This window comes from Trachinotus anak, unplaced genomic scaffold (genome assembly GCF_046630095.1).
Source record: "Trachinotus anak isolate AG129_WGS33_773 ecotype Australia unplaced genomic scaffold, CSIRO_AGI_Tana_v1 ptg000005l, whole genome shotgun sequence".
Lineage (NCBI taxonomy): Eukaryota > Metazoa > Chordata > Actinopteri > Carangiformes > Carangidae > Trachinotus > Trachinotus anak.
The window spans coordinates 2,686,498-2,700,143 of NW_027273856.1; the positions used below are offsets into that span (position 1 = coordinate 2,686,498).

The following is a 13,646-nucleotide window of genomic DNA, read 5'->3' on the forward strand; positions in this document are numbered from 1 at the left end:
CCATGATAAGTCTCAGTTTGGAAAACAGGAAGCTCCTGGTAAATTAACATCTTTAATGTTCAGCCATAAAATGGTCTCAAAACATGCTCTCTATCAGGTTTTATGGACTATTTTGCACACTTTCTGTTTCCCTCACAGACGAAGCCAAAAGAGAAATGGTTAGAAAAGCCTGGCAGGGAGCTCAGTTTGTGCTCTTTTAACAGTCAAACATGTGGACATGTCTCACTGTGCTGTGAGCTTCTCATTTCTTAAAAGGAGATTTATCACACTTTTTGAGAGACTAAACGATGGCCCCACTGGACTGTGTTTAAACCCAGTGAGGCTGCTGCAGAGTGGTAGGATCCTCAGAAATAAATCAGTTGGTTGTGTTATGCATGATTATAAATGATGGTGAACACATTTTAATATGGACTGGTTTTACAAAATGGTGGATTTACCTTCTTAAGGCTTCAAATATTAGATAATGAAATAAAAAAAAAAAAAGAAATTTATGAGCCTTAATCAAAGAACCTTCCTCTCTCAGAGCTGGCTCACACAGTATAATGAGACATACAGGGACGAGAGGCTCCTCTGGTATCTATTCAGCAATTTCCTCAAGAGTAAAGGACTGAGTTCACTGAGAGTTTTCAGTCTCTCCTCAAAGATTTACTTTAAATGTAACTGCTCAAACACAGCTGAGCTGACTACATATCATCTTTCTCTGGTCAGTCTCATAATAACATCACGATATACTGGGAGATGGAAGTTGGGAACCGTTTAAGCCCTTTTTATCGAAATATCTCCTCAATGATTTATTTTTGCTATAACCTTTTTATCTATTGAAACATGAGATAAGTAGACAGTTGCTTAATGTGAGGACTGCTCAAAGTGCCAGAGTAATAAAATATATTGCTTTTCCACCAACTGGTGCACCACCATCAGCTACCAGGAGGAAATGAATCTCAGAGAGGCTTTACAACATGAAGAGGTTTCACTGGAGACTCTCTCTCCTGTGGTTTCATCTTTTTCTCACTTTGTTCAACCATTTAACGATGGGCATACTCACTGAAACTGAACCCTTTTTACTTTAGGCTTTGTTGTTTTGTTCTTATATTTGCTCTTGTGATCTACTCAAAGCTCTCCAAGTAACAGAGGCACAATCACTCAGTAGTTTACTATAATTGAGCATTAAATTAAATGTTTCACCCTCAAGAGGTGCACTGGGCATATCTCCTCCACAAATGTGCATGTCCTAAGCGTTCAAATGTTCAAATGGGAAGAATGAATTTACTCTTTGAAACCAGTTCATAGCAACTGCACTTCACATAGGAACATTATCAAGAAGTGTTGATAATTGGTCTTGTTGCCATCTGTTCAAACACGAAGCACGTATTTTCACTCTCTGGCCAATTTCAGAGTAATTGCATATTATACAGCAACAGTATTGGACTTTTCATGCCTCAAGAAGTTTCAGTAATGTGTCATTTTCTCTATTCATTCAAGAGCAGATGAAAAGGTACAATCATTGTCTATTGAGGGAACTTGCTGAAGACTGACTTGTGGCAGATGGAGGAATGAGATGCATCTTTGCATTTTCAATGGCACATTATTTTCACATCTTAAAACAAAGAAAAACAAAGCGGTACAATCACTAACATCAATTAAACATCTGTGCAAGCAGGTTACTATCACCCCCAACCAAAGGTTGGGATGGCCGTTGGACTTTGACACAACAGACTATGGTTCAGTTCCTGTTAGAAACCAATAATCAACGTTTTTTGTTTTTTTTTCAACCATGAATGTTCCATAACTTTAATCCCATGTTTAACAAAAGTCTGGTACGCCTTCCTATTGGTCAAAGAGTGTAGCAATAAACAACAGACATGGTCACTTAGCTGGAAGTTAAGTTTAAAAATTAAACACCCTAAAACTCACCTCCCCAGTTCTCCAAGCTGAAAAGTTTGTTGAAGTTGTGGCTGACGAATGGCGAGATTTTCTTGAGGTCGTGGGTCCGAACCCTGGTTGCCAGGAGCGACTGGTGAGCATCCCTGAATGTGGTATCCATTAGCAACAGACCTTGATGGGCACGGACAGCCTTGGCGAATCCCTCAGGACCATCACGCAGCAGAATGTCACGGAAACCCACTGGAGGGTCACCTATTAGTGAAAGAGGGAGAAAGAAGTTAATGTGGAGAACAAAGCAGCAGGGGTAATGAGAGGGAAATGGGTTTGTGGTTATACATGGGATACGGCAGTTAGTGAGAAATCAATATCAGATGCTGGAGGAATACTTTAAAATGTTCCATCACACTCAACAGATTGTGCAGACATTAATAATGATAAATTCATACAGTCACAGAAAATGGATTGATATACCAACAGAAAGGAAAAAAACTGTAAATATGGCTTTTATATTACAATTCATATTACAACTGTGGGCAAAAAAGTTATTTATTTATTTATTATTATTATTTTTTAATAAGCAGACAAAATATGAGAGTAGCCCTTTATTTATGCCATCTTAAGCAGTGTATTGGCTTTAGACACTGCTTAAGTGTCTGGCCAAGATAAATGATGTCCACCATTATAACAAGACACCAGGCGAGCAGGTAAAGTGATGTTATTTACACAGCATTCTCTCTTAAGTTGTGCTGTTAACAAGTCTGGTGGTTGTCATAACTTCTGCTAATGAGGTGGACACCGTTTCCTCTCAGTGCTGCTCCAATCACCCTCAGCTCAAGTAAATGGACTATAAAAGAATACAGGAATATAAGCTCAGCTGCAGGTTTATTAAACACACAACCCACTGATTATTGAAACCGGATTGCTCCTGCAGACAGTGACTCATATGGCCATGGTTTTCTAAATAAAGTAAGCAGCTATTGTTTAGTAAAACAAGAAATCCAGGGTACTGAGCTTGGTTTCCAGCAGTAGGCCAAATGGTTCTATGATGGCTATCATTGCACTTTTCACCCATCTTTTACTATCAAAAGTTTAATTCTGTTTTCAAAAGTGTGGAGGTAGCTCCATATGAATTACACTGAAATTATATGTTTCTTGTTTATGTATATTCAGAAAAATATTAGTATTAGAACTCTCCAACCACGTCTGTATATCCAACAGAGTTAATGGTTAATGGCAATCCAAAACATTTATTTTTAAAATAAATACATTTTTATCAGACAGAGACAGTGGTGAGACAGAGAGAGACATGAAAAGCAGGAAAGACAGGGGGGTGACATGCAGCAAACGGCCGTGAGTTGGACTCGAACCAGTCTTGATATGTGGTACACACTATCATGTGAGCGACTGCGATGCTCCAATAAATCAAACAGTTGTTAAGAGATTTCACTCAAAACCACAGATGTAAACCTCACCATGTTACTAGGGCGTAAGTCAGATTCATCCTCTGGAAAATGTCTGTATATGATTTCATGGCAATAGCTGTTGAGATCAGTCAGGACCAAAGTGGTGGACTGACATTGCCATCCATGGAGCCGTGCCTCTAGCATGGCTAAAAATAACACAGTAGTAGTGCAAGCTAACAGATGAACTTTAAACTAGATGGTAAATCACAAGGTGCAAGAGCCATTATAAGTGTTTCTGAAACCTTGCTGTTCCAGTCCCTGAGGACCCCAGGGGAGAAGAAGGTTGGACATGTTAGATGAGCCTTTGTGGTTCGCCTTCAAGACTGTAATGTCATAGACAGTAGCAAAGTGTATCCCACCACTAAAAGCCTCCACAAGGAGGAACAAGAACAATTGCTATGAAATCCCCAAGACAAATACTGGCATTTTCAGTTTATTACAGCTGAGTGGTCCTCAAAACAAACACGTTAAGCATTTCAAAGACCTCACTGTGTGTGTGTGTGTGTGCTGCTATAACCAGCCCTCTATCCTAATCCTTCTCTCTTTCCTCTCTGTGCCCCACAATTAAACACAAGCACAACCAGAGGCATTAAAATATTGGAAGCGGAATAGGGATCTATTTTTGCTGGTGTGTACAATCAATCAATTAGTCTAGTTAACGAGGTGCTATCTGCCTGCTTAGCTGTCCTCCAGCCCTTCGTCCCTCTCTTTCTCCTCCCCTCCTTCTCCCCCTCTCTCTTTCTGCATAGTTGAATATTCGCTCTTGACCTTTTGTTGTTGTACCTCATCCCTGAAAACAAATGATCTCTGCCATAATTGTCTCCAAGGCAAGCATGAGCCAGATGAACTCTACGCACGGACACACACACACACACACACACACACACGCACACACACACACACCCACCCACACACCCCCACACACACACGCCCACAGATATAGATACATTTGTCCACACACGCAAACACAGACACACAAAATGAGCTCACTGAAACAGACTACATTTACACTCAAAGCCGTGCTTCCAATTCTCACACTCGTGCAGCTTCACAAACTTGCCTTCTATGTTTTCACCACTCATCAGGAAACACATGCCTCGACACAATAGGGGAGAAATGAGGGCATCTGTAGTGGGACTACAGTGGCATGTAACAGTAAATAGTCAGTGGATTTGTGTGTGTGTGTGTGTGTCGCATTGTACAGAGCAGAAACAAAAAGAGCAGAAACAAAAAGTAGTAAAGAGATACTAGTCCCTCGCGGTCGTTGTACTTGGCAACTGACCCATTTACACACAAACACACACCCATTCTTTTGCATTGGAAAAACAGCTCACTCCCACTCCCCAGCTTCTTTGCCCCAACGTCTTTCCCCTGTCTCCCAGGCTGATGTCGATTCATACCCCTTTCATTGACATTCCTCACCTGTCTGGCCCTCTGCTCACACTGCCGTTCTTCTCCCACAGCCCCACAATGCCAGCTGATGACTAGAGAGAATGAGTGACTGTGCTCAGAGGTGCTTTTTTATTTGCTATTTGTGTAGGAGACAATCTCAGAGTAATGACAGCTTGCCTTGTCGCTGTCCAGAGCTGACATCTGCCTCCCAAGAAGACTGTTAAATATCTTCTATCTGTGTTTAGGAACCTTTTCATTGACAGATCCTGATGGGACTGCTGCTGAGTGCATTATTTAGAGTATGTCAGTTAAACCTGTACAAGTGAAAATCAGGTCAATGTGTTCAAATGACAAATGTACAGCTTGTTGTCTGCCAACAAAATATATTCTATTCTTATATACAACAAGGCATTTCATATAAATTTGCATTCATTTATGGTTTGCCTTCAAGTATAAATGCTAAAATACACCCTGGTGAAAAACCGCAGACTGGTGATAATGTTCAAGAACTGAATATTTCCATCCGTATAGCCTTAACAGGAGGTGTGAAACAAACAACTGAGAGAAATGTCTTTAGAGAAAGAACAAAGGAGAAATAAGTCACTTTGGTGTACACACACCTAAAAAAGTATCTTGAGGTTTCAGAAAGCCAAATATAAGACTTTTTATTAATCCTTTTTAAAGCTACTCGAAAATAAGTTTTGGACCTAAACAAAAGTATGAAAAAAAAATTCAAGGTGTGCAAAAGCAGCTTTTTCTGTGTGAAGATAGCTAATGGAAGCATCCAAAACAGACAGAGAAAGAGATGGGCCATGTGTGTTTATTTTGTATATACAATTCTTCATCTGCTAAAAAAGGTTGTGTACAGACATTACATATTGTTCATATTGTTCTAGTCTTCTACTTTTTAAATCCCAAGAATGAAAATACAGCACACAACTGGGAGGGGTAGTGTAGTCCGTCATTTTTATTAGTCCTTCTTCCTAAAGCTAGCTCTGAGGCATCTGGTGATTAACCTCTAGATGTCCTCCATTAAATAAATCCAGACAATAATTGGAACAAGGTGTACTTATACACCATCGATGAACCACCAGGCATCAGCCTTCAGAGGGGACATTTCAGACTACAAATCCTAATTAGAAAATAATGGCTTTTGAGTACTTAACAGGTTCTATCAGGACATCCTCGCCCTGTCTTTGAGGAATTATTTTCCTCCCTTCTCTCCTTGGTGTGGTGGGAACTCCTCAAAAATACATTTTCTTCTGATTCTTCCTTCTTCTCCTCATCCTGTGATGTTTTGTGATGTGAAAATGTCATTCTGATCTTTGCTCTTCTCTCTTCTCTGGCTGGTTCACAGTAAAAGCCCTTCCTACTCTGGCCGCCATCCTCTACATCCCACTCTATCTCAATCATTTATCTACCTATAGCTCCCTCGCTCCTGCCACTATGTCTACCTGACCATTTTACCTACATATAGGGATTATACGCTGCCCAAACCCTCTATGTTCTCCTTTCATAACCTCTTTCTCCCTCCATGCCCCTGTCCCTCCCTCCATTCGTCCCTCCACAGAGTGTGATAATACAGGCCTAATCCCTCTCTTCTCTCAATCCCTCCGTTGAATGAAAGAAAGGATATAAGCACATTACAAATCTCATTACTAGGCTTTAGGTATGCCTCTGTGCGTGCCTGTGCTGCATACAACTACCTCATCAGCAGCTCACTATAGGTAAGTGGGGGCATGTACACAAAGCATGTCCTCCTATAGAATTTGTGCATACTGTAAGTGTGTGATTTCCATGTGTGTGTTTGCTTTCCTGCGACAAGAGGAGTGGGCAATGATAGCTTTCAACACAAGATTTGCATAAGTAGACAAGTGGTGAGTAAGCACAGATAAACACACTCACAAACACAAACACCACAAATTATTCTGGCCCATTCTATTCCATTCGGTTCCACTGTGCACGGTTTTTAGACGTCAGATTTGATTAGCCATGCCTGATTATGATTCATATTATTCACATTATTTTGTTATAAATTCGTGTTTACCGGGCATGCTGTGGTATGTGCTGAGGCATAACGGGGTGCTGATAAACATGTCAGATTGATACAGATGACTATTTTGTTGCTGTCAAAAGGAGCGGCTGCATAAATTCATGCCAGTCTGCACCCCTAACAAAAGTAAAGCTGGGAGCGTAGAGAAAAAGAACAAAAAGTGCATCTCTGCAAAACGACCACAGACACAGACTGTGGCATCATCAAGTCATATAAGCCCCCCCCCTTTTTTTCCTAGATTTTTTATGCTTTTTTAAACACATCACATCTCATCATTCTTTTAAAATACATATTTCATCAATATTCCAGCCTTTGTTTAACCTTTAAAAATTCACTAAGACACTATAGTTAGTACAGGGAGAAAAACTCCTGAGACCCTAAATGCCGCAATGAGTTTATCAGAGAGCTCAGCTTGGCCGTTGGCCTTTCCTGCGAGACTCCAGGGGTGCTGGTGCAGAGCAGGGTGAGAAGTAAAGAACTTCTGCCTTCACAAACAATGAGCTGCAGCCTCTTACCGCTGTACTCACAGCTCAGCAGAGCACTCTGGGCCAAAACCCTCTTCCTCCCCAAGTGCTAAACTGAGCCATTTAGGAAGGCCTTTCCGCCTACAGCTATCAGACAGTTCGACAGCTCATTTGTCATTCAGTGGGCGCTTTTATCCAAAGTGCCCTACGGATCCACAAGTGTTTACATTTTTAGCGTCGGTGCCCCTGGGGAAATGAAACCCCTAACCCCTCACAGTGACAGCGCCTTGCTAAATTAGTCCAAATGTAATAAATGCAATAACGATGATGCATTGTGATGTTATGATTCTGTAACAGTTCAATAACAATTTAAAGTTATTGAACTGCCCCCCCCCAACTTTTTTTTTTTTTTTTATCAGTTGCTGGTCTTATTGACATATGGTTTTTGGGTTAGCAGAATGATGTGTGATAGAGGGCCAGGGTCAATATTGCACTCTATTTGTCTGATTGTATTTGTCTGGTTTTTGGCTGACATACCCATGGTGACAGGAGGGACGACAGGGTCAGTGGAGGATGGCTTAGCCTTGACCGGGATGGGCGTGGTTGGTCCATTTACCATCACGTGACCTATACACAGGTATAAACACAGAGAATACACGTCAGATTCAGTCCCGTAACATATGTAACATCCTCTGAAGGTGACAAAGAAAAGAAAAAAAATAATTGAGGGTTATACAACAGCTGGCCAGAGGCTGCAAAGGATTATGGTCTCATGTTTACAGATCCGTGTCCTCTTATCATTGTGAGTTAAAGGTGTTCAGTACATCAGATTCCACTTTTCTGTCTCTCTGTTTTTTTAATATATAGCGTTTGGCCTTCACTGCTTTTACCTAAGGCTCGGCAGAAGGCTGAGATGACCCAAGCTTCACCCTGGTTATGCTGTCAATCTACAGTGATTTTATTTATACCATCCACATCAGTGTGTAGGCTGGCTCTCTCTCCTTTCATAATTCAATAGTCCCTTAATTTCAAGTATGTAAAGAAATATTAAATTTCAATACCATGTTTCACCTTTGGGTCTTGAGAACTGAGTCATTTTCCATCTTTGAATGTGGTACATAGAGCAGTTTGAAAACCCTGGTTTGAATTTTAAAATCATATGTAAACTAGCTCAGAGCACTTTTTCAGTCTGAAATCACCATGGTGAGCTCAGCTGTTATGTGCAGTGTGTTACCTCCTGGTTAAAAGCAGAGTGGAAAACTGTGAAAGCCACAGAAACAATCATGGAAGTCACAGCTCTGTTGTAGAGAGGTGGTTGCTTCCTGTCTCCTAAGTGAGCGTGCTTGTGATTGCTTGTTCATGTCAAAATTTATCATCACTAGATAGTATGAGTATGAATTTCCACCTAATTTTGTGGCTTGTTTTTATCTGTGAGCTTAATCAGTCATCAGTCTAATAATACTCTGTTTTCCCTACAAAAACATTTCAAGGATAATGACAGTAATAGTCTTAATAAGCAAAGAAACACAGGTTTGTTTTCTGTTTAAACATTTAATTCATGGTTGGAAAGCGACTGCAGCACTGCAGATCTGTGTTATGAGATCTGAGACAGAGACAGGTCTCGAATAAAGTCGATTTTCTGTCGGTCTGAAAAATGCCTTTTTGATGTCAGAATGTTCTGAGGATCTGTGGCTTGTAAAAAATTGATCCAATATTAATTTTGGTGATTTGGGGTGTAATAAGGTCATAATCTGTGATCATGTTCACTTTTCCCATTTCAATGAATAGACTCAGACCTGCAGCTAGTCTCCTAAAGAGGCGGGGAGGTGGCGCAATCCATGTGACACAGTTACAAGAAATGATTGTAAGTGTGCTGAGAGTTACTGCTTTTATAGGCCTAGTTCTGTACCAAAGTGTAACATTTGAAACTAGCAACAGGCTGAATTTCATAATTGACTCAGGTACAGCTGTAGTGTTTGATCTGTGATGTGGCAAATCAGCTTAGAAAATATCAACAAATCAGATTGTAACTGCATATCCTGTGGTCACTATTCAGTGCTTGTGTGTTGCTCATGCACTGACCCAGGTAGTGCAGCAGCTTCTGGGCTCGGTTCTGCGTGGGTTTGAGGTTGAAGAGTTCCTGGTTCTCGTCAATGAACTGGGTGTCCACGGTGGAGTGGAGGAACTGGTGGTTGGAGAAGACATTCTGGAGGAACGGGATGTTGGTCTACAGATGGAGAGACAGACAGACAGTGGAAGGGACTTTTATTTTGTGATCTGAGTATTTATACACAGAGGGTTTGCGAAACACCTCTTGCACAAAGAAACGTAAATAAAGACACAGGCAATAAAACGCTTTGTATAGAGCTCAACAGAGTCAAGGAAGCAGTCGCTCTGCTTGAAGCCCTGTTCTGCAAATTAATCACTTGAAAAAAGAAACTGCAGTTCTTTTCAAGAAAGCATCTAGCCTAAGAGCTAGGTGTTAAAAACAACATTACACACTGGTGCACACACAAATAGTGGCAATAGTGGCAAACCACACACAGATAACAGAGTACACTAAACACTGCGCAATCTCAGCTCCAGTAGACAAACACACACACGCGTGGAGCAGAGGGAGAAAGTCAACTGTTGAAAGTAATTACATTCCATTTCTATTTTGTTGTTGTTTGTTTGCCTCAAAAGTATTATCACACCAATTAAGCTCTCTAAATTAACAAAGAGAGGGAGAATGAATGAGAGAGAAGACAGGAAAGAGATGTAATTGTTAGAGTTAATTTCATTACTTGATTTGTTGGTTATTTTTTTCACTCTCGTAAGCCTGTCTTAACAATGTGCCGTGATGGCTTTGAATTGTTGTGAGTGAAAGTGAAAAGGGGGAGGGGGGCAGAAGAAGAGGGAGACTGACAGGAATAGTAGAAAGAAAGACAGGGAGTATAAATTGGAGGGATTGAGTGAAATATGTTCATATAATCTTGGAGCAGCTTCAGATGTGTTCTGGGCTGTTTAATGTCCCAGAGAGAGCGTGAAGGAATGCAAACTGTGTGAAAAGACATTTTCTTTAAGTTTGCTAAAAATATCTTTGATTGTGACTGTTTTTCAGTGGCATTTTAAAAGAAAACCTCTGCCCCTCATGAACCAGCCTCCAAATAACCCCTTTATTTACTAATGCACAAAGACACACACACAAGCAGCGCTCCGAACCAAGAGGGAAACCAAGTCTCTGAGGACGTCCTGGAGATTGGGTAATGCAGCTTCCTCTAAACCCAAAAATGTAACATGCCTCACAATCTTTGTGGATAGATCTCTCAGTCGCACAAACATTGGTGTAAAGATTCAAAATGCCTGTTATTGTCTGCAAACACAAAACATAACCTACAGATGGACAGAATTTACAGCCATAATTTGAGCATTTAACTGACAGTCAAACCCAGAGTGACTTGAAATAATTGCTGGAGCACAATAACTCAGGAATCCCATAATTGGGAGAACGGAGTCTAGCAATAAACAAACCACACAGACACAGACACACACACCTCATTACCAGCACTGAGAGAGAGAAGGGGGGAGGTGCAGCGGGGAGATCAATGTGGTCAGGCAAATAAGGCACATGCTGGTCATGCCAATAGAGCAGAAATGAGATGTATAGAGAAAGAAGTGAAACAAAGAGTGAGAGCAAGAGTCATTTACATTCAAGTTTCTTCTTCAGAGCACGGAGAAGAAAGAAATGCACAGAGAACAAAGAGATGACAGTAATATATATTATTTATATAGCTTTCAGATGACAGAGAAAAATCTAATTCCAGAAAGGGGACGTTACGGCAGAGGAAAGACACCTTCTGCTTTGTTAATGTATAAAACCAATTAAGCTCAATTAATATTGAGAAACTGAAACTGAGAGACAAAACTGTGTGCTTCTTTTCAGACAGTCACGTGTCCAGCGAGGGAAGAGAGGATTTCATTTTCTGAGATACACATGTTCACACACAAAACAACACTGCATTCTCAGATCTCTGCTACACGGAGGGGAGCTGGAGAGGAGACAGAGAAGGGAGCCGAGGGATTCACATGGACGCGGGCTGCACTGCCAAGCTTTGGGCTACAAGCTGTGGTCCAAAACAAAAAGGGATTTCTGCCGAATGCTGCGACTGCAATCAGACTTCAGACCTGTGGACATCATCTTCTCTTCCATTTCTGGCATGTGCCAACATGACTGTCAAAATATAGGCTGCTGCCTCACACACCGGCCTCCTTGAGGAAAATAAGCAGCCGTGTGAAATCGGATATTGTTTTATTGTACATTTTTATTGGATCAAAATCAAAGCTTTGTCTTGAGGACAGCCAAATGAAGGGTGACAATGCAAGTTAGTTAGGTTTTAATAACTTAATACCACAAACACATTGTTGTCCAAAGAACCTGACCTATTTTATTAAGTGGTTGAAAGATTATTTTTACATTTACTGTCTTGCTGAGAGCTAGATGAGAGGATCAATATAATTATCCTTTATGCACAGTAACTATGAAACTAATGATTAGCTATTTGCAAGAAAGCTAATAAGCATACCTCACAAAATGTTGATCTACTTTTTTAAGCTGGTAACATGGAAACAGTAGATTATGTTTTGGATTTACAGTAGCACCTGAGTTAAAGTGAAGCATTTCATTTGTGTCCTGGATAAAAGTCTTTTATTTTATTATTTTGCCCATAGGCACTACATTAGAAAGCACAAGGAGCAAAGAAGCACAAAAAAAGAAATATATGAAAATGAAGGAGGAAAAAGTTTAAATTTGTATTTGTTACTTGCTTCTTTGGAGTTTTTTTTTAATCGGGCCTCAGGCCATTATTCAAGTTTCACCTGCAAATTTTGGCATTTTCCTCACTTTTCTATGTTTGATGTCATGTTGATCTATAATTTATGTGTGTAAACAAAGTTAATAAGTGAGAGTAAATAAAGCAAAAAGTAACCAAAAGGTATGAATAAAATAAAAATATGGAGAGACATGGAATGAGAAACAAAGAGAAGCTGCTGCTATTAATGAAGGGACTCAGAAATAATGGACGGAAGTTGGAAACACGATTAATACATGAAGGTTTGTCCTTTTACTCTCTGCTGTACCAGATCAATGTGTTCATTATCATGCTGCTCTATATGCCTGTGGCTACCACACACACACACACACACACGCGCGCACACAGTCTGCCTCACTCTTCCTCCATGTTTCCCCTAATGATGTGAAACACACACTCGCAAAAGGACCAGATACATACACACACTCCCCACCGCTCAGTATCCCATCATAAATTTCTCTCAGTCTTCATCCTGTTCTAATACCACACACACACACACACTCGACAGAGGCCCTTCCTTGATTTGGATGCCCTGTAACAAGGCTACATCTCTCAGAACTGCACAGCATGCAAAACACACACACGCAGTGATCATTGTAGCTCATCCTCCCAAATGCTTGTCACACACACACACACACACACACACACACACACACACACACACACACACACGCGCGCACACACACCTTTGAGTACTGTGATACTTTCAGTGGGAAAGTAAACATGTCTAAATGTGAATTAATGTTCACTCTGGCTCCAGTTTACATACACCCACACTCTCTCTAATAGCCCACAATTGAACTCACTCATGAGGCTCAGCATCAGACGCCACTGCCTCTCTATGGTGCAAACCAAATGACACCACAAAATGACATCTGGTTGTGTCTATCCTCACTTTTATTCTCACAGTGCTCAGTTTATCACCAGAAAAGCCTGTTTTATTGCTACTCTGCTCACAGCCACTCGTCATCGCTCTTGTTGCAATCAGCTTTTCTGGTGATTGCCAAAGCAACATAGTGAGGTAGGTATTGATGTCCCAGGCTGTTGACTCGACTGCAATCACAAATCAGCTCAACACACCACCACATTTACACAGTTACTGTTGCAGGGCATCTGCTCGTTTCAGGAAGCTGAAGACATTTCATCTCATTTTATTCTTTATTTAATTTAGACCGAAGAAAAACCTCACCAAAATAAGTGCTAATTAGCAATGCGTTGAATTGCTAACATTATTTCTTCTAACTGTTGGCTTCAATAGAAGTTGTAATCCAACATTCAAATGTTAATATGGACAGAATTTACAGCTGACATTAACATGCAGACTGGATATCTCAGGAGGAAAAAAATAATCATTACCTATTTTATGTGTTCTCACTGTCTACAATCTGTCCGCACTGGGAGCAGATGTCATTTTTCACTACACAAAGCAGGCGAGTCGGTGGCGTGAAGGAAAATAAAAGAAAAACAAAACAAGCAGGTGTTCCTGTCCAGACTGCTCCTAATTTTTCTGTGTCATATTTTACAACTCTAACGCAGCAAA

At 40.6% G+C, this 13,646-nt stretch overlaps 1 protein-coding gene across 3 annotated transcripts in view; it reads right to left on the reverse strand.

Moving 5' to 3' along the window:
- The window catches only part of pcxb (pyruvate carboxylase b), a 283,342-nt gene that overhangs the window by 50,712 nt on the left and 218,984 nt on the right, over positions 1–13,646 (reverse strand). For all 3 annotated transcript variants that reach the window (XM_071477747.1, XM_071477748.1, XM_071477749.1), the window contains exons 13-15: positions 9,339–9,483; positions 7,794–7,883; positions 1,915–2,136 (exon numbers count right to left, since the gene is read on the reverse strand). In XM_071477747.1, the coding sequence (XP_071333848.1) occupies positions 1,915–2,136; positions 7,794–7,883; positions 9,339–9,483 (457 nt within the window). The remainder of the gene's footprint in view (positions 1–1,914; positions 2,137–7,793; positions 7,884–9,338; positions 9,484–13,646) is intronic.